This window comes from Pristiophorus japonicus, chromosome 3 (genome assembly GCF_044704955.1).
Source record: "Pristiophorus japonicus isolate sPriJap1 chromosome 3, sPriJap1.hap1, whole genome shotgun sequence".
Lineage (NCBI taxonomy): Eukaryota > Metazoa > Chordata > Chondrichthyes > Pristiophoridae > Pristiophorus > Pristiophorus japonicus.
The window spans coordinates 246052144-246074417 of record NC_091979.1 but is presented as its reverse complement, the minus strand read 5'-3'; the positions used below and the strand labels follow the sequence as shown (position 1 = coordinate 246074417).

The window sequence follows — 22274 nt, the reverse complement described above, 5'->3', positions numbered from 1 at the left end:
TTTGAATGGCCACAGCCCTGCACGTCAAATATCTGAGCCTAGTTTTTAATGGAGTTTCACTTCTAATAAGATCAAAGTCAAATTTGTTATTTTTAATGGCATTTCATCTCGAATAAGCTGTTTTAAGATGAGCTGTCATTTGCCAAAATAGAATTGATCTCATGAGGGCTGCATTGTATTATATTGCGTGCATAATCACATTGGCAAAAGTAATGGGAACCGAAGAAAAGAAAAAGTCAGCTAAGAATCCAACAATTTTGTATAGAGTAACTGGAGCAAAACCTGTAAATGCTGCAATACATAAAATAGTCACATCACCATTTTACGTTGCCAAACATTAACAACTTCTCACGCCAGAGAAAAAGGAAGTTCAACTTGGGTCATATCTTACAGTAGCCAAAGGCAAAAACAAAGGGGTCAACTTTCGGGCCGCGCCTAGAACGGCGCAGCCCCAACCTGGACGCCCGTTTTTCGCGCCTAAAAGTGCGACAGAAAAATACCTCCAGATTCTCCGGCACCCTGCAGGTCCCTGGGAGCTAGCTCGGCGCGACGCACACACAGCAGCGGGGGGTGGAGCCACAGAGTCGCGCCGATTCTACAAGTGGTGGGGGGCAGGGCTAATATAAATGGTACAATGTCGTGCCGGCAGCCTTGCGCGTTGGAGCGCGCGCGCGCACGCACAGTAGCCCATAAACATTGGCACTCGGCCATTTTTAAAGGGACTTAAAGAAAAGTGTTCATTTGTCTGTTGAACTCATGGAAAGGCTTGGTGCGGTGAGCTCTAATCAGTTGTCTCCTATGCAATGAATTGATGGCGAACCATTGCATAATCCGTAGTGTTGACAATGCAGCACCCATTCTGCAAATTTAAGTTTCAAACTGGCTATCTGGCTGCCTCTCCCTGTCCCTGGCCTAATAGCCTCAGTCTCCCTCGCAGCTCGAAGGCTGCTTGCTTGCTGTGTCTTCGGCCGCCATCGAGCCACTGCCGCTGCCCCTATCCCGTGGCCGAATAGCCTCAGCTTCCCTCGCAGCTCGAAGGCTGCTTGCTTGCTGTGTCTTCGGCTGCCGTCGAGCCACTGACACCGCCCCTGTCTCCTACATGGAAGGAAGACCTGCCTGAAGCACCGCAGCTCGAAGGCTGCTTGCTGCCGTTGTTGGGCTGCCGTCGAGTCACTGACGCCATCCCTGTCTCCAACATAGAAGGCCTGCCTGAAGCACCGCAGCTCGAAGGCTGCTGCTGCTGCTTCACACAGGTAGGAATATTCAATATTTTGTCTTTGCTTTGTTTATAATTTTTTATTCAGGATGGCTCTTTATTTGTGTAAGTAAGACTGTTGAATGCTCGTAGAATTTAATTACTTCCCTTCCCCCTCCGCCCCCCCTCGTTCCCTACGCCTGATTTGTAAAGTGTAGGCAAGGTTTTTCTGAGCGTACAAACATCTGCACTTACTCCATTCTAAGTTATTTTGGAGTAAGTTTTCACTGCCTAAACTTTCAAAACAGGTGTAAGTGGCCGGACACGCCCCCTTTTGGAAAAAAAAAATCTGTTCCAAACTGAAACTGTTCTAACTGACTAGAACTGGAGCAAACTAAATGCCAAGAATTGCAATTTCTAAGATACTCCATTCTAAACAAGTTGCTCCAAAAAAATAGGAGCAACTCAGGCCGAAACTTGACCCCAAAGTTTCCACTACTTTAGATGGAATCGTGCACTGACATCTTAATTGTAAATTGCAGTTTCAAAGTAACAACCATCTTTGCTCGAAATGTAATGCACAATTTAAATACAGACTTAATTTTAACTGGTATTAAAGGGCTTTTTTTGCACCTATGAACTGCATTTCTGAATTTATTTACACGCTTTAATCTCCCTGGGTGAGGCAGATCCATCAGTATGTCAATTATATGCTGTAAAATCTAAAATACGCAATACATATTTAGTCTGGAAGAATTCCATGGTTGGTATAGTATTGTCTTAATCTTTCAACAATTTGATGTTCAAATTACATTGAAATTGTAGTGTGGGAGGCTAGTATGCGAAGACGTAATACATTCATCTGAAATTCCCCGCTCCACTACAGAGGCATTAACCTATTTAAATAAATTAACATTTCTCATAAAATAGAGAAGAGGGAAGTTTCAGATGATCAGATTCATACTGTTGTATCTCACAGCATAACTTGAGGACCCTTGTGCTTTATATGATAATTATTCCGCAAACATGCTTCACATTGGTATTATTTTGCATGTCTAAACCGTCTGTACATTATTGAATGTGCAATATCAATGTGGACCTTGCAGCAGGCAATTTACACATTGGAAAATAGTGTTGGATGTAGCGATGGTTCAACCATCCAATAAATCACATACCAGCCTTCCAAGTGTGCCAGCTTGTTAATATATAGTAAAAGATTTGTGCAACAATGACATTCTGTCGTTGGATATCTTCTGCATTTTGTAAATACAGTGGCCACCTTAGATTTATGAAACCTGTTTATTATATACTCCTGCGATTCAGTTTTGGACTCCTGAAAATGTGGCAAAGTTTCAAAATTTCATAGTTCTGCAGCTATCATTTTGAATTATTACTAGTTGATCTCCTGTGAATTAGAATTCATGAAAACTATCCAAATATTGTAGATTTCAAAAAGATGCAATGTATTCTAAAGCACTTAATGCCTTATGTAACATAAATAGAATGTCACCGATGAGACTATTTAGCAGATTAATCCTATCATAAAATTTGATAAAATACCCTAGTCATTATATTGTCACTTGTAGATTATCCAGAAGTTATACTTTCCTGTCACACCTCTCTCCCAACATACCAGCCTCCAATGTAGTTCTCGTGTAAAGTGGCGAGTTAATAAAAAATTGTTTTGCATGTCATAGCTGTATGAATTTGGACATAATTATTTGGATTTTTGGATTATTTTTAATGAATGTTGAATAGATATAAATGCTTGCCTGATTGAAGCAAAAGAAAGACTTACATTTATATAGCACCTTTCACAACCTCAGGACGTCCCAAAGCGCTTTTAAAGTGCAGTCACTGTTGTAGTGTGGGAACCTCGGCAGCCAAATTGCGCACAGCAAGCTCCCACAAACAGCAATGTGATAATGACCAGATAATCTGTTTTTATTATGCTGATTGAAAGATAAATATTGGCCAGGACACCAGCTCTTTTTCAAAATAGTGCCATGGGATCATTTCATCATCGTCATTGACGGTCCCTCGAACGAGGATGACTTGCTTCCATGCCAAAAAAGGACGAGTTCATAGGTATTTCAATGAAAGACCCGAACTACATTCTGAAGGGTGGAAGATGCCTGTGCGTGAATTTTTTTTAACGTGGGGTGGCCGTTGCACACCAGCCACCACACGGGCTTGACAGAGCTAGGTCATGGTCCAGTGGCAAGGATTATTTACATGCACCTGAGAGAGCAGATGGGGCCTCAGTTTAAAGTCTCATCCGAAAGACGTAGAATCAGTGTACCAAATCACTGTCTAATGTGCCAAACTTCATTCATTTTAAATTTATATACAAACCTGGTCTAGCAAACCCTTCTCCATTTGCTTCAACAGCAAAGATTCTCAATCCAAGCTTAGCTCTTCTACACAAAATCCTGAAACAGAAAGAGCTTTTAGCTGTCTAGGACTCGCACTCTCGAGTTGTCCCCCCCGTCCCCCACATCTCTGTCTTACTATCTCATCTTTGTTCACCTCACCTAACTCTTCACCCTCACTGTCCGATGTCCATTTTGAGCTCTGTGAAGTGCTTTAGGTTGTTTGATTGCGTTAAAGGCACTAATGTAAGTTGTTATAAGATACCCAACCAAAGTTTAATCCTCAACCTATTAAACTAATTTGTCCAATCTCAATTTTTACTTGTAAAGAGCAGAAGGTTTGGTACTCTAATCACTTCTGCGTAAAATATGTTAAGTGTTTTCAGACCTTGTTTGAATTTGTAAGGTCCTTACTCTACAGCATGAAACCACATGAGGCACATTCCAGGGACAAGGCCACTCAGTGACCTTAACTCTTTATTACAGCACTCCAGAAGTGATGACCCTGCGTGGGACCTCCCTTTACATACCTGAGTGATCAGGTAAGGAGTGTCTCCCACAAGTTCACCCCCTGTGGTCAAGGTGTGCATCTGTGTTGAGTGTGTACAGTAATACAGTAGTGTTACATTGTAGTTACAAACATGACATCACCTTCCCCCCCCAAAGTCGGATTAGGATCAGAGGTTTAGTCTTTCAGGTGGTCTGCGCTTCCTCGTGGAGCGCCGCAGTTGGGGCTCTGGTTTTTGGACACTGACGTGAGTATCTGTCACCTGTGGTGATTCCGAGCTGACCTCAGGAACTGTGCATTCCTTTGATTGCTTTTGTTGCACGTTCACTGGCGGTAGTGTGAGCTCCATCCCATGGTCTTCTTCGGGTTCCTCCATTGCTGAATCTTTTTTTTACTTGGTCCAGATGCTTACGGCACATCTGGCCATTGTTGAGTTTTACCACAATGACCCTATTCCCTTCTTTGTCAATTGCAGTACCCTCGAGCCCTTTGGGCCCCATGGCGTGATTGAGGACAAATACAGAATCATTTATTTCTATACATCTCCCCCTCGAATTACGGTCATGGTACTCGTTTTGTGCCTTACGCTTTCCCTTAACTATGTCGGTCAGGACTGGATGGATGAGGGACAACGAGTTTTGAGTGTCCGTTTCATGAGTAGCTCTGCGGGCGGGATCCCCGTGAGCGAGTGCAGGCGGGACCTATAGGCCAGCAGGAGGCGCGATAGGCGGCATTGTAGGGAGGGCCCTTGAATCCTGAGCATCCTTTGCTTAACGATTTGGACTGCACGTTCCGCCTGGCCATTGGAGGCCGGCTTGAACGGCGCAGTCCTGACGTGGTTGATGCCATTGCCCGACATAAATTCCTGGAATTCATAGCTCGTGAAACACGGGCCATTATCACTAACCAGGATGTCCGGCAAGCCATGGGTTGCGAAGATCGCACGTAGGCTTTCCACGGTGGTGGATGACGTGCATGAATTCAGGATGATGCACTCGATCCATTTTGAGTACGCATCTACAACGATAAGGAACATCTTCCCCATGAATGGGCCCGCGTAGTCAACGTGAATGCGTGACCATGGCTTGGTGGGCCAGGGCCACGGGCATTGCCCAGCTGGGCACATGTCGTGCACCTGCGAACACAGTGTTCCAGGTCTGAGTCAATTCCGGGCCACCAAACGTGTGACCGGTCAATGGCCTTCATCATCACAATGCCTGGGTGCTCGCTGTGGAGTTCCCTGATAAATGCCTCCCTGCCCTTCTGGGGCATGACTACCCGGCTGCCCCATAGTAGGCAGTCAGCTTGGATGGAGAGCTCATCCATCCGTCTGTGAAATGGTCTGACCTCCTCAGGGCATGCTCCGTGTGTGGGCGCCCAATCCCCAATCAGGACACATTTCTTAATCAGGGATAGGAGGGGATCCCTGTTTGTCCAGATTTTGATCTGGCGGGCTGTGATAGGCGAGCCTGCGCTGTCGAAGGCATCGACAGCCATGACCATCTCAGCGCTTTGCTCAGCTGCCCCCTCGGTGGTGGCCAGTGGGAGCCTGCTGAGCACGTCAACGCAGTTTTCAGTGCCGGGCCGGTGCCGGATGGCGTAGTCATAGACCGCTAGTGTGAAAGCCCATCGCTGTATCCGAGCTGATGCGTTGGCATTGACAGCCTTGCTGTCTGACAACAGGATGTGAGTGGCTTATGGTCCGTCTCTAATTCAAACTTCCTACCAAAGAGGTACTGATGCATTTTCTTTACACCATAGACATATGCAAGCGCTTCCTTCTCAACCATCCCATAGCCCTGTTCTGCTTCAGAGAGTGACCTGGAGGCATAAGCCACAGGTTGTAGCTGACCCTCAGCATTACCCTGCTGCAACACGCACCCAACCCCATAGGACGATGCATCACATGTCATAACTAAATTTTTGCAAGGGTCGTACAGGGTCAACAGCTTGTTTGAATACAGTAGGTTTCGCGCCCGATCAAAAGCCCGTCCCCCCAAAACCAATCGCAACCCTTACGCAGGAGCATGTGTAGCGGCTCCAACAACGTGCTCAAGTTCGGCAGAAAGTTCCCGAAATAGTTCAACAGTCCCAGGAATGAACGCAGCCCCGATGTGTTGCAGGGCCTGGATGCTCGTCGAATCGCCTCTGTTTTGGATTCGGTGGGCCGAAACCCATCTGCAGCAACCCTCCTGCCCAGAAACTCAACCTCGGAGGCTAAGAACATGCATTTAGACTTCTTGAGTCGCAGGCCTACCCAGTCCAGTCGGCGCAGCACCTCCTCCAGGTTGTGGAGATGTTCCTCGGTGTCTCGACCCGTGATGAGGATGTCGTCCTGGAATACGATCGTTCCAGGGATGGATTTAAGCAGGCTTTCCATGTTGCGTTGAAAAATCGCGGCCGCTGATCGAATACCAAATGGGCACCTGTTATACGCAAACAGTCCCTTGTGCCTGGTGATGGTGGTCAGCAGTTTAGATTCGTCGGCCAGTTCCTGGGTCATATAGGCTGAAGTGAGGTCCAACTTGGTGAACAGCTTGCCGCCTGCCAGCGTGGCGAAGAGGTCCTCGCTCTTGGGAGCGGGTATTGGTCTTGTAAGAACACCCGATTGATGGTGGCCTTGTAGTCGCCACAGATCCTGACAGAGCCATCCGCTTTAAGAATGGGGACGATGGGGCTCGCCCAGTCGCTGAATTCAACATGCGAGATGATGCCCTCTCGCAATAGCCGGTCCAATTCACTCTCGATTTTCTCCCACATTACATACGGCACCGCTCTGGCTTTGTGGTGCACCGTCCTGGCGTCCGGGGTGATGTGTATCACTACTTTAGTGCCTTTGAAAGTCCCGACGCCCGGTTGGAAAAGTGACTCGAATTGTTGTAGGACTTGTGAGCACGAACTTCTCTCCACCGAGGACATTGCATGAACATCCCCCCATTTCCAGTTCATCTCGGCTAACCAGCTCCTCCCCAACAATGCGGGACCATTGCCCGGGACAATCCAGAGCAGCAGCCGGTTCACTAAGCCATCGTGCGTGATAGCCAACATTATACTGCCTAGCACCGGAATGATTTCTTTGGTGTAAGTCCTTAATTGTGTCTCGATACGTTCTAATTTGGGTCTACTGGCTTTGAGTGGCCATAGCTTCTCAAATTGTTGAACGCCCATGAGTGACTGGCTGGCTCCCGTGTCCAGCTCCATGCGTACTGGGATACCGTTCAATAAAACCCTCATCATCATTGGTGGCGTTTTGGTGTATGGACTGTGAATATTCACCGCATGGACCCGCTGAACCTCGGAGTCCATCGATTTGTCCCAAAAGTCATCCTGCCTCACAGAACCCTCTTCTAGTCCATCTGCCTCATATATCAGTCTGGTTGCAGGCTTTCTGCACATACGAGCTAAATGACCACTGAGGTTGCAGTTTCTGCAGATAAACTGTTGGAATCTGCAAGATCTGGCTGAGTGTTTTCCCCCACACCTCCAGCACGAGTTAAAATTTCCATTGTTGGGGACAAAAGGGCTGTGGCCAGGAATTCTGTGCTGACTGTCCCTCTGACTGCTCTTAAGTACCCTATTAGTCGGTGTCAATGGCCCCATCCCGGGCCGCATAGTCCACTGTGATGGCGTGAACATCCGTTCAGCATGCCATTGTCTCTTTTGAGGTCCTACTCTGGGGTCTATTACTGCCTGATGAATGTCGGATTGCCCCTGCCTGCCCGCGGGGCTCTGAGTAGCATTGAGGATGTTGACTCCCTAATCCATCGCCGCATTGGAGGCAGAATTGCGCGCGGAAATCATTTTCGTCTCTTCCTCCCCCGCCATGAAAGTCTGAGCCAACAACGCCGCCGCTTCCAAGGTCAAGTCCTTGGTTTCAATTAACTTGCGAAAAATTCCCGCATGACCGATATCCTCGATAAAGAAGTCCCTTAGCATCTCCCCCCTGCAGACATCTGTGAACTTACAGAGGCTGGCCAAGCGCCTGAGGTCTGCTACAAAGTCCGGTATGCTCTGTCCTTCACGATGTCGGTGGGTGTAGAATCTGTGTCGAGCCATGTGTATGCTGCTCATCGGCTTGAGGTGCTCCCCAATCAACTTGCTAAGCTTTTCAAAGGTTTTTGTCTGACGGCTTTTTGGGTGCCAGTAAGTCCTTCATGAGCACATAAGTCTTTGGCCCGCAGCTGGTCAAAAGCTGAGCCCGACGCTTGTCGGCCATTGCATCCCCCAGCCAGTCTTCGTGACAAAGCTCTGCTGAAGCCTCTCAACAAAATCGTCCCAGTCTTCCCTAACACAGTACCGTTCATCTGTGCTACCGGTGGCCATTCTCGTGGGTCGTGAATTCCCGTTTCTCGTCACCAATGTAAGGTCCTTACTCTACAGCATGAAACCACACGAGGCACATTCCAGGGACAAGGCCACTCAGTAACCTTAACTCTTTATTACAGCACTCCAGAAGTGATGACCCTGCGTGGGACCTCCCTTTATATACCTGAGTGATCAGGTAAGGAGTGTCTCCCACAAGTTCACCCCCTGTGGTCAAGGTGTGCATCTGTGTTGAGTGTATACAGTAATACAGCGGTGTTACATTGTAGTTACAAATATGACAGAATTGAATTATGAATGATATAAATGGGCTGTGAATAAGTAGTTTATATGTTTCATTATTTTCATCTCAAATTTATAAAATCTCAGTTCCACCACAACCTTTGTTACACATTATCAAAGTGCAGCCACACATTCACAGAATAACCGCAGGAAGTAAGATTGTATTATATCTATTATTTATAAAGGGCACTACCTCAGAACCTTCACATTTCATGTTGTGAACTGAAGTTTTCAAAGCAACAGCAACTTGCATATATTTAGCAGACTATTCAGAGAAAAGGAGAAAATGATAATCAAGTGGGGGAAATGAAGCAGGCAGAATAGAGTTAGCGCCAGGACAGAAAGATAGTTGAAGCCTTTAGTAGGAAGTGAGGATGGAAGGCAGAGCGATTTTATGAAGATGTTTAAAAGAACATGAGCATTGCGACTGAAAGAATGGCTGCCAATAGAGCAAACAGGATGGGGAGAGAGGAACAAAGAGTGAAAACGTGTACATGGAGGTGAAGAAGGTCACCGAGGTGGGATAGAGTGAGATTAGAGAGGCATTTAAAGGTTAAGACAAGGACCTTGAAGCCCATTTCTTGGGGCACAGGGAATTACTGGAGCCCAGCAGGAACTGAGTGAGTGAGGGTTCAATCAGTATCATTCTGAAAGAGTTGTAGTTTGTGGGGGTGGTTTGCTAGGAGATCATTAGAGTAATTCATCCTTGAAGTAACTAAAGCTTGGATTCGTGTTTTGTTCGTAGTGGGGAAGAGATAGAGGCAGAAATGAACGATATTGCAAAGGTGGAAGAAGGCAATACTGGTGACTGAACAAATGTAGGGAAGGAAAGCAACTTGGTATGCATTATGTGCCAAATTGTCACCATCAGTCCTGGAGATCGAAAGAAAGAAAGACTTGGATTTATATAGCTCCTTTCACAACCACCGGATGTCTTAAAGTGCTTTACAGCCAATAAAGTACTTTTGGAGTGTAGTCACCATTGTAATGTAGGAAACGCAGCAGCCAATTTGCGTACAAGCAAGCTCCCACAGACAGCAATGTGATAATGACAAGATAATCTGTTTTTTGTTATGTTGATTGAGGGATAAATATTGGCCAGGGCACTGGGGATAACTCCCCTGCTCTTCTTCGAAATAGTGCCATGGGATCTTTTACATCCACCTGAGAGAGCAGACGGAGACTCGGTTTAACGTCTCATCTGAAAGACAGTAGATACAAACCACAGCTGGACCTGTCCTTATTTAGTTTTGATCTCCATATTTAAGGAAGAATATACTTGCATTGGAGGCAGTTCAGAGAAGGTTCACTTGGTTGATTCCGGAGATGAGGGGTTGACTTATGAAGATAGGTTGAGTAGGTTAGGCCTGTATTCATTGGCCTTCAGAAGGATATGAGGTGATCTTATCGAAACATATGAGATAATGAGGGGGCTCGACAAGGTGGATGCATGGAGGATATTTCCTCTCACAGGGGAAACTAGAACTCGGAGGCATAGTCTCAGAATAAGGGGCCGCCCATTTAAAACTGAGATGAGGAGGAGGAATTATCTGCCCCAGTGAGCTGTGGAGGCTGGGTCATTGAATATATTTAAGGCGGAGATCGACAGATTTTTGAGTGATAAGGGAATAAAGGGTAATGGGAAGCGGGCAGGGAAGTGGAGCTGAGTCCATGATCAGATCAGCCATGATCTCATTAAATGGCGGAGCAGGCCCGAGGGGCCACATGGCCTACTCCTGCTCCTATTTCTTATGTTCTTCTGCAAGTAATGAATGCAGGTTGAATCACTTGGCTTCTGTCTGTGCAGTTAATGAACTCTGCATGGGAGTATGACAGATTACAGTTTATTAACAAAAGAAGAATAATTAAATATTTCTCAATTATTCATGAAGGTAATTTTAGGCAGTGTAATTTTAACAGTTTATTATGTAGTAGAAGATATATTGCTTAATTACTGTGAGCCCATTTGCTTACAGGTGTAGCGTTATCACTCCCAGAAGGGACATAAACGGTGTCAACATTAGAGATGGCCACACTAAGGTTCCTTGAAGGACAGGGATAAGTCCACTAGCATTGGTGTTAAGTAAAGAAATCTAAATAACCATGCAATTAAAACTGACACTCCCGGTGTCTAATCTTCAATATATTTTGAATATTTTGTCCAAGTAGAGAATTAAAAAGGGCAAAATAAGGAATGCAAAAACAAATTATACTTTCTTAACTGCAGAATATAAATGGGGACTCTCAGGACTCGTATCCACACGCAGTAACTTGATCAAATTGAGAGCTATTCAGTGAGGTACTGCTCGCAATTAAAAGATTAGATTAAAATGATGTCAGTGGATGTTAGCTAATTATAACTGTTGGAAAAGGGAGATAGCTGCTCTGCAGTATCCCAAGGGGCCCTATGGCTGTCGGGGAAACTTGAACTCTCTTTGAAAAATCATTACACTGTATATGTTTGCCTGAAAGAGGAAAATGACATTGCATTGTTTGATGTTCAAGGGCTTTTATTTACTCAATGAAAATCTGATAATCCTACCACACTTGCCACAGCTGTAGTATTTAAATGTGGTTAAACCTGACCACAGATTCATGACTTGAATGTTCAAAATCTTGGTCCAGACTAAAATTTGCATGCAATTACTGCACACAGTTAACTCCTTGTTGCATGCTTAAAGAAAGACTTGCATTTATATAGTGCATTTCACAACCGTCGGACATCCCAAAGCACTTTACAACCCAATGAAGTACTTTTTGAAGTTTAATCACTGTTGTAAAGCAGGAAATGCAGCAGTCAATTTATGCACAGCAAGCTCCCACAAACAGCAATGTGATAATGATTGGATAATCTGTTTATTGATGGACAAATATTGTCGAGGATACTTGGGATAACCTTCTTGCTCTTCTTCGAAATAATGCCATGTGATCTTTTACGTTCACATGAGAGAGCAGACAGGGCCTCGGTTTAATGTCTCATCTGAAAGATGGCACCTCCAACAGTGCAACTCTTCCTCAGTACTGCACTGGAGTGTCAGCCTTAGATTTTTGTGCTCAAGTCCCTGGAGTGGGACTTGAACCTACAACCTTCTGACCCAGAGGCGAGAGTGCTACCCACTGAGCCATGGCTGACATGTCCCTTAATTTGACATTGTCAGCATTGCAGTTCTATTTCTAACATTCTACCTTTCAATCTTTTTAAAAATGACTGAGATGACTGTGCAATATTAGTGTATGGATTCTTAACACTTTTGTACAAAATTTATTTATTTCAACAGAAGCTTTAATCCATTTACTTTAGTATCACACAATGTAATTTCAAAGCCAAATTCATTAAACATCTATTATGGCTTCCTTTTTCAATTGGTTCAATAGGTGTGTTTGGAGGGAACTGCAGCTGGATGTTCCTACCCAGCTGGAGTCTGATTCCATTTCCTCAGCAGTTCATGGTTTGATAACAGATGTGATTGTATCATTGTCACATCTGTTACTCTACTTGATAAAGAGAATACAAGGATAGAGGCAGAACATGAGTGAGTGAAAGAACTAGGGCATAACCCTTTGGCAATCATCATGCTGCCTGTTGCAAAGTTTTCCTCGGTCCAGACAAGGAGTGATGAAGAGAGTGTTGTGCAGTTACCAATAATTTTATGAAAGAAAGATAGATGTGCGTTTATATAGAGTCTTTCACGACCACCGGTGGTCTTAAAGTGCTTTACAGCTAATGAAGTACTTTTGAAGTATAGTCACTATTGTAATGTGGGAAACGCCGCAGCCAATTTGCGCACAGCAAACTCCCACACACCACAATGTAATAATGACCAGATAAACTGTTTTTGTTATGCTGATTGAAGGATAAATATTGGCCAGGACACCGGGGTAACTCCCCTGCTCTTCTTCGAAATAGTGCCATGGGATCTTTTACATCCACCTGAGAGAGTGGACGGGGCTTTGGTTTAACGTCTCATCCGAAAGACGGCATCTCTGGCAGCGCAGCACTCCCTCAGCACTACACTTAAGGTCAAGAAAAGTTGCCATAATCACTACGGTTCTAAGACCAGTGGCCTGTTCTAAAAATCAAAATTTTTTTTAAATCTATTTTTTATTCCCATCGTATCTCATTTCACTCTCATAGAGTAGGTGCATAATCTTTACAGTCCCCAAGTGGACAGGAAGAGACAGCAGGACCAATCAGGTGGGTGGAAGCAGAGACACAGTGACAAAGAGCAGGACTCGCTCTGCCTTGATTTTTCTGAGCCGCCCCCATTTCTTGCCTGAAAAACGACAGTTGACAATTGAAAAACAGTGTATGACCGTGGTTTTCTTGTGATTGTCTCAGTTATATTGCAATAATCTCTTTTGTTTATTGGTACACTCTAATAAGCACAGTTTTTAAAAACTTTGACCTTATTATGAAAAACTTGCATGTAAAAATGCCCGGCGAAAGCATCCTACGATTTTAAGCACGTTCCTGCTTTTATTTTGGTACATTGTATCCTTGAGTAATTGCTACTTAAGATAGCCCCTGACAAGTCTTCCCTAGCGAAGTGATGGCATTGTATGGAACAGATTTTTACTTCCAAATCAGAAATAATTATGGAAATTGGCATCCTTATCCAGCAGTTTCTTTGAGCTGTGTACAGTGTAGCCCATCTGTCACTTTGCTTACTGATGCAGTTTCACATCCCTTCTGTTAATGAAGAAAACTGTGAGTCACTAACAAATTAATTTGATGGAATGAGATCTGTTTATGCCTTGAGAAGGACCATGATGTCTGAGCAATTGTGATATGGAAGAGGAAACCATGCATTAATGGTCTCGGGCCAAGTTCCAAGTTCGTCTTTTTGGTTGATTTAAGGACAATGTGTGAAATAGGAATTTTTTTTTGATAATGTTCCCGGAAGGTTTGTAAGCAGTATTATGAAGAATTGAGGGTTTACCCCGCAGTCCTTTTTGTTTTTCGTTTCATATTTAATGGATTACAAGTTGCTGCGCAGAAAATCTCATTTACTCTGGCACAATTCATTCTGCTTCAAGGATACCCTGTTAACAAATACCAACACTTGAAAAAAATAAATATCTATTCTCTACTCCTATGCTTCAAAATGCCTGGAGCTCTTTCTTAAATTAAGCAGCACTGCCCATTGTGAGGAACAGTACATCATAATAAATGCCCAAGGTAAAAGAATGTGCAGGGTAGATTATAGTAATTTTAGTTGAGTTTTTCCAGACCAAATACATTTTTGCCTGAAAGATTGGATACCTTTCCCAGGAGAGACATAAGTGGTTTCATTCTGGCCCCGTAATTACTCAGTATGTCTGCTAAAAGTTCATTTTTCCTTTTCTTTTACACCAGTTTTCTCCCTCTGTCAGCTGTGGCTCAGTGGGCAGCACATTCGCCTCTGAGTCAGAAGGTTGTAGGTTGAGCTAATAAAAAAAAATCCAGGCTGATACTCCAGTGCAGTGCCGATGGAGCGCTGTACTGTCAGAGGTGCCGTCTTTCAAATGAGATGTTAAACCAAGGCCACGTCTGCCCTCCCAGGTGGACATAAAATATCCCATGGCATTATTTCGAAGAAGAGCAGGGGAGTTATCCCCAGTATTCTGGCCAATATTTATCCCTCAATCAACATCACTAAAAATAGTGATCATTATCACATTGCTGTTTGTGGGAGTTTCTATGCGCAAGTTGGCTGCCGCGTTTCCCACATTACAACAGTGACCACTCCAAAAGTACTTAATTGGCTGTAAAGCGCTTTGAGACGTTCAGTGGTCGACAAAAACGCTATATAAATGCAAGTCTTTCTTTCTCCTCTTCTGATAGTACTGAGCCCTGATATCCTTTAATACCATCCCCAGTAATTCTTAATTTTATGAGCCAAGATTGCGAGAACTAGATTTTCCTTTTCCCGCACAAGCTAGTTTGGGGCAGGAATTCCACCCTCCACCCCAATCGCATCATGATTCCAACCCAGTTTCCTGGGTCAGGGGTCATTGGCTATTCCTTGCGGACACTCAGCAGAATGCCCACCAGTAAATAGGAGCGCTGAGGGAAATGGCAGTGGTGCTGCAATGTGGCTACCATGTTCTCGCTGGTTGTCATCCCTTTCTCACCCGCTGCTTGGATCCGGGAAGCTATTCCTGTCAAACCTCTGGTGAAAGTCCCTGGGATAGGAACGAGAAGAATCTGAAATCTCCTGTTGGAGGGAGAGAACCTTGTAGCACCCTCCTCTCTCTATCTCTCTATTTCATTCCCAAACACTTGCCTGCTACAGACCTCAGTCTCACCTGATGCCTTCGGAAGGGTTCATCTTCCCCTTTAACATGATTCCCTCTTCTCCTGCTGCAGTGTTACTTATACTGCAACCCAATATGTCCCTCATCTTCAGTGTAATGTAAGATTTGATAACTGCCCAGGTTGAAGCTATGTTCTTCGGTTCATTACCACACCTAAGCAAAATGTGATCAACACTAAAGGATATTCCAGTAATGCTTCTTTACAATTATTTGTTTCTGGGAAAATTCCCAGCGTTCATCCACTCATCTACCCTGTGCATATTGAGACCAGGAAATAAATCTTTTCAGTTCCTTATCGGGAACAGGATTGTTCACAGGGAGCCAAATGGTAACATGGATGCAGATGATGACGCTTTGGATTCTGGGGAAAAACAATGGGCTGAAATTTGCGGTCGGAGGCATACTTCCAGAGTACACCTCCAACCCGGAAAAAAAACCCAAAAGTATCTGTTGGCTCCTGAGCTTCAGAGTCTTTGGCTCCTGGGCCTCCAGGCATACGCCTGCGTAAAGGCCCACGGATCCCAGGGATGCAGGTGGGCCAGGCCAATCAATTAGAAAGGGGGATTCCATTTACGACGGTATCCCCATAAGCTTATGAGAAATCCCCCAAATAAATAAATAATTAACATAATTCTAATAAAAATAAATATTTCCATGTTCAAAATTTATTAAATGTCCCCTTGATTAAGCATTTAAAACAAAAGGTTAATTTTTTGAAAAAAAATAACATTTTAATCCACCCCAAAATTTGCATGAACTCATTGTTTTTGTATGTTTTAATCATTTTTAGAATTTTAATTTAACATTTTAACCCTTACACCTGCTTTTATCAGGATTAAGGATTTTGTGGACAGTAATTGGGCAAATAGCCCAACTCTGCGCCAGTGTATTTGGGTGCATGCAGACGATCTGTCAAGGAGAAACTTGACAGAACGTATGTTCCGGGTTTTCACTCCCGGCGCTGCAAAATCCAGGCCATTAGTCTTGCAAAATCGTGTTGGTCTCATATTGGTGCTATAGGTCAGCAACAAAGTACAGGTTGTACCTGTCCAGTCCAAGACTCTTTGGTCAGGCATCATTCCTGGCGGGGGGTCGCGACCTGCTCTGTGTCCTGGGGCTGGCTGCTCCTCTTCTCCCCGCTGCCTCCGATGTTCCCTCCGAGGTTGAGTCAGCGCGCTGTATCCTGGGGCTGGCTGCTCCTCTTCTCCCCGCTGCCTCCGGTGTTCCCTTCTTGGTTGGGTTGGCGCGGAGAGGGAGCGAGAAGCGTGGCAGCTGACTGAGGCGCCGAAGCTAGGCCTGAGAAATGCTGCGCAGTAGGCTTTTGGGCAGCACATGCGTAGAACGTGGCTGGGAAGTTGTCAGCAGCGTTGTCAGCAGTACCCGGTAAGTCTAGGGTACTGCTGACAACGCTAGGGTCAGCGTGACCTTTCGTGGCCCGGAAAATTAATTGGTCTGGCACCGGTCAGTTCCCAAGGGTGTCAGACAGGAGAGCTACAACTGTAGTGAAATCATTGGCCCTGCTGCGTCCTCCTTCACATATCTGTGAACAACAAACAGGCATAACCTGGAATAAACCAGCAACACAAAAGGACAAAAGGATTAAGCAATTTTGTCAGAGATTTAGCTTGATATTGGCATTTTAAAAATAATTTTAATTATGAAGAATGTTTCAGCTCATTTTGGCACATTTGGTGCAATAATCTGTAGGTTTGTCTGAAAATACAAGTGTCTGAGGAAGTTGGGGAGCAAACCATTGAATTCAAATACAACTATTCTGTAATTATGAAGAATGTTTCAGCTCATTTTGGCACATTTGGTGCAATAATCTGTAGGTTTGTCTGAAAATACAAGTGTCTGAGGAAGTTGGGGAGCAAACCATTGAATTCAAATACAACTATTCTGTGTAATGTCTTCATATATGTGTTTAATGGGCAGCTGCTTTTAGATTTAAATAACCAGCAGTTATTTAAATTCACAAAGCCTGGTCACCATTTCAGAGGTATTTATGAGCTAAACCCTTTCCAAGTCAGTGAGTTTGATCTGGAATATTTGAAGACAATTTGTCTACAACTTTTGAAGAAAGCTCATTAAGACAAATAACTTCTGTAACTAATGAAATAAAGAAAAATTATTCACTACATAAGAAAATTGATTACACTATCATTCTATTACAACAGTTATGAACTACTTATTTTTCTTACTGTAGGTGGAGATAGGTGCTCTATTAATATTTTATAAATTGGTTTGCCTTAAACAAGTTCCAGTGGAATATTAGTCTGCTGCCTTATTTAAATGAGGAAGATTCCAGGATAGAACTAATCACTGAAGTAATGTAAATAGGATTGCCAGTTCATTCTCCTGGGTGCACGGGTACGGCAGCACAGTGGTTATGTCACATGACTGGTAATCCAGAGGTCTGGACTAATGATCCAGAGATGTGAGTTCAAATCCTACCATGGCAGCTGGGGAATTTAAATTCAGTTAATTAAATAAATCTGGAATAATAAAAAAACTAGTATCAGTAATGGCGATCATGAAACTACCAGATGGTGGTAAAAACCCATCTGCTTCACTAATGTCCATTAGCAAAATAAATCTGCTGTCCATACCCTGTCTGGCCTACATGTGAGTCTTTTAACTGCTCTCTGAAATGACGGCTCACCACCACCTTCTTGAGGGAAATCGGGGATGGGCAATAAATGCTGGCCTTGCCGACAATGCCCACATCCCATGAATTAATACATTTAAAAAAATGCACTGCAATATTTTACATGGATAGCGGGGCAAGTGAAAACATTCTTGAACACAAAAGGGAACTGGGACTTATGAGAGCTGTCTGAAGATCTGAAGCTAAAAATACAATTGGAATAAAAAGGATAAAAAGGCCCAAAAGTGTAACCATGATCAGGTCGACAGCTGTTAGCATTGATTTCCCACCCTCTCCTCTTTGGCAAACTCCTTCCCTCAGGCTCAATCGGAGCTCGCCATGCATAGGTAATTAGAGCAGATCCTGGAAACTTTGGCAGGGTCAGCTCTATTGAACTTCGGTGCGTGCAATGCTCTCTGAACTGGGGTTCTTCCATTTCAGCACCAGGACTGGAAAATCTCCATTAATGCCCTCTTAACAACAGCATCCGAATGGCAGCGCACATACTTACTAGTTCTTAGCTGAGCTGTTGAGTTGGGAGTGGCTTAGCCAGTCACGTGATGTTCACAAGACTCAATACGAACATAAGGAATAGGAGCAGGAGTAGGCCATTTGGCCCCTCGAGCCTACTCCGCCATTCAATACGATCATGGCTGATCTGATCATGGACTCAGCTCCACTTCCCCGCCCGCTCCCCATAACCCTTTACTCCCTTATCGCTCAAAAATCTGTCGATCCCCGCCTTAAATATATTCAATGACCTAGCCGCAACAGCTCTCTGGGGTAGAGAATTCCATAGATTTACAACCCTCCACCTTGTCGAGCCCCCTCATTATCTTATAAATTTCAATAAGATCATCTCTCATTGTTCTGAACTCCAATGAGTATAGGCCCAACCTACTCAACCTATCTTCATAAGTCAACCCCCTCATCTCCAGAATCAACCTAGTGAATCCCCAGCTTGTTCGGTTTGGGGGATCCACGCTGAAGCATGCGGTTGTGAGCCTGGTGGATGAACTGGTAATGTGTCGTGTGATTATTAAACCTTTTCCAATAAACCAATTAGTTCTTAATAGCAATGTGTCGCTATGAATTCTTAAGCAAAGAACCCATGAAGCAAATACATTACAAGCAGTAATTGTGATCTTTTCTTCCCTTGCTGCAGGCTGGTTATGAATTGGTTTCAGTTGATGGAGAAAGCCTACAAAATGTCACACACCGACAAGCAGTGGATATTATCCGTCGATCTTACAGTAACAAATCCCTGGACCCAATGGTGTTCGTGGTTAAGCTACCTAAGAGCAGATGAAGACTAAATCTGTCAGGACCATGACAGAACTTTGTTACAATTCATGATGACCACACAATAGAGACATTTTATTTTTAAATGAATGATGAGTGTCTTTCTACGGAGTTTCAATTCATGTGAAATCTGTAAACCACTTGGCTTCACACCCTGGATAGTTTGATTAAAAGAACTACACTGATTTTGAAAGCAATTTACAAAACATGTTGTACAGTGGATGGAGACAGTTTTCTATATTATTTGTAATAAGTGAATGGGTCATTCATCATCATAGGCGGTCCTTCGAACGAGGATGACTTGCTTCCAGAAGAGTTCACAGATATTTCAATGAAGGACCCGATGTTCCAGTCCTGAACTCCAATTGAGGGGGTGGAAGATGCCTGTGCGTGGATTTTTTTAACGTGTGGTGACTGTTGCACATCAGCCACCACACGGGCTCGACAAAGCTAAGTCTTTATCCAGTGACAAGGGTTGAACCAGGACGACTGGAGACCTGCTCTGCTGCACGGACCTAGTGCGCACACATATCACAGTGTGGGCAGGTCCATGCTGCCCCTGGGCCCTCGGCTCTTCTGGGCCCCGTACCCTCATTCACCGCACCTTCACCCACGATGTTCCAGGGCCCGGCATTCCAGCTCTATAGCCCTGCGGTGGTGTTCTCACACAGGTCAGGGCAGCCCACGATGTCCAACTCCTCACTGTCCTCAGTGGAGAGGACATCCTGCAGCTCAACGGGCGATATACGGGGTCCCTCAACACCAGCAGAAGCATGATCCATTGCAGATGCCGCCGCCGGATCATCACCTCGCCTCGGTGCTGTTGGCAGTGACTGCGCTCTTGGCTGAAGTGGCATAACATCAGGTTCTGCTGCTGCATGGGTGAACGAGCGGTTGTGGATTCCCCACTAGTGCCAGCGCCTACTCCTCAATGTCCGTCAGCTCACTGAGCACTGGTGGGCCGCCACCCGTGCGCCGTTGCTCGGCCCTATTCTTCGAAAGCTTCTTCTGTGTCCATTCTCATTCTTGAATATGTTGGATCTTCTACCCTGTATTCCTCTTCCCAGATTCTGATGCTCTTCCGCCCCTGTCGATCTATGGAAGCTCTGTGAATCGGAAGAGTTCTCTGTGTTTCGTGCTCTCACAATACTGTGCTGGTTCACCTGCTGTTGTTCCTGTCTACAATCCCTGTTTATTTTCAGCTGTGGACCTTTCTCAATCACTCCTTCATTCACTGGGAGATATTGTCACACCGCTGTTTGCAGCAAACCACGCTGCATCCAAGGACTCGGGGTGGGCTTATTCTCTATGCATTAACACTCCCAAAACAGAATCTTACAGACTCTTCTTCAGCAGATGGTCCATAAATCACTTTATGGAAAGCACATTCATTGTCATTATTCATATCAAGATACAAGAATAGGAATTGGATGGTCTGGCGTATAGTGTTAAACACTAACATCCATCACAATCCACCATATGTTTAAAGGTTGGCCATGAACTGACTGATTTATGGTTAGCCACATGGTTTAAGTGCACCGTTGAACTACCATTTGGAATATCTTTGTTTTTTGAACAAGAGGTCTACATGACAGTGCTGGCGGGAGTTTCCATTCTTTGGGCAGTTATTGTCTTCTTCTTAGGCAGTCCCCCGGAGTCGAGGATGACTTGCTTCCACATTAATATGAGTTCTAAGGTGACTGATGAGTCTTATGTGGGATCTGTCACAGGTGGGGCAGGTGGTGGTTGGAGGGACGGGTGGGTGGGGTGCTTGGGTTGTCGTACGCTCCTTCCGCTGTTTGTACTTGACTTCCGCGTGCTCCCGGCGAAGAGACTCGAAGTGTTCGGCGCCTTCTCGATTGCTTCTCCTCCACTTTGAGCAATCTTGGGCCAGTGATTCCCAAGAGCCGGTGGAGATGTTACATTTTTTCAAGGAGGCTTTGAAGGTGACCTTGAAGTGTTTTCTCTGTACTGTGGCATAGTGGTGCCACTTGCGAGCTTCAGGTTATAAGGCTCCATTCACTTTGGTTGAAGAAGAATGGCTGGATTATAGATAAGGGCGCAATTGATTGCTAATATTTCTCCCTGAGCTATTCCGAATACTTTCACTCTCAGAAACACTTGTAACTATAGTATTTAGCAAATGCTGCTTTCCCCTGGCATGAATGGAAGAGGAATTTTGTTAACTTGGTATTCTTGGGTGATATTCACATCCCGCCCACCCACTCCCCCTACTTCCTTCCAATACACTCTGCCTCTATAATTCAATAAAAGCTTCACGATACTGACAAAATGACAGATTTACACCACTGTGAGAAAAAAAATCCTTTTGAGTCAGAACTTAATTTGGTGAAAGTTGCAGAATTTCACATCATGAGGTCATTTGGCCTGTGTGTGTTTTTTATATTTAAATGCTCACTTTGGATTTTTACTATTGATACAGATTAAGTACATGTTGAAGATGCCCTTCACCCAATATAAAGTCAGGTCAAATGAAGCGTTCAAGGATCATCACTCAATGTTTTCGGTACTTACTCAGTAAGCAATCCAAAATTTAATTGTCAGCTCAGATTGTGTTATACCTGTTCTCAAGCCTTGCTGAAAGTGAAAATTGTACAAATGTTGGTGTGCAACTAAGAAATACAGATGAGTGAGTCTTTTTTGGTTCAGATTTTCTCAATTCAAACTGCAGAATGCACTGATAGTGTACTTGTATATATGCAAAGATATGTACACATTCAGTTGTAAATTACCTTGTCATTTGTCTTTATTAAGAGAACAACTGCCTGTGTGCAAAATTCCATGCATGCGCACTTGTATTTTTAAATTAGAATTGAACTGCAGTGTTCAAAAAGTTCAAATTCTCTCAGTTGCATCAAATGCCCTTTTTCCTTTCTTCACCAATGCTGAGCATAATAATCCCTAAGTGAATGCATTGGAGAGACCAAGTTTCCCACTTAACGTGGCACTGTCATTGGTCATTTGCCAGGCCGTACAAGCACATAATTCATGTAGTTAAGAAAACTGTCCTGAATGCTTGATAGAGAATCAGAGCATAGGCACTTTTACATTAAGACAATGCTATCAATGGAAGAACACGGTTCTCCTGTCATTGACAGCACTCTAGTATTAAGCTGGTTGACCTCCAGGTACAAAATGGCATCAGAAACTCACATTTTGATGGGTCCCATGAACTGCTGTCGGTCGTACTTATCTACCAAGGAGAGATTTTTTGAGGAGCAGCACCACCATAAACCAGGAGCAGCAGCACACAGCGTCACATGTCTCTGAGTGGTGCCCTCTTGGGGCTGCGTATTAAATATAAGTGCCTCCTGACACATCCAGAGA

At 44.4% G+C, this 22274-nt stretch overlaps 1 protein-coding gene across 1 annotated transcript in view; it reads left to right on the top strand.

Annotated features, from left to right (window-relative positions):
• pdzd7a (PDZ domain containing 7a) overlaps positions 1 to 20658 on the top strand; it is a 108090-nt gene extending 87432 nt beyond the window's left edge. Inside the window, exon 16 of the mRNA XM_070876502.1 lies at positions 18790 to 20658. Within this exon, the coding sequence (XP_070732603.1) occupies positions 18790 to 18933 (144 nt within the window). The 3' untranslated portion in view covers positions 18934 to 20658. The remainder of the gene's footprint in view (positions 1 to 18789) is intronic.
• Positions 20659 to 22274: the final 1616 nt, after the last annotated feature.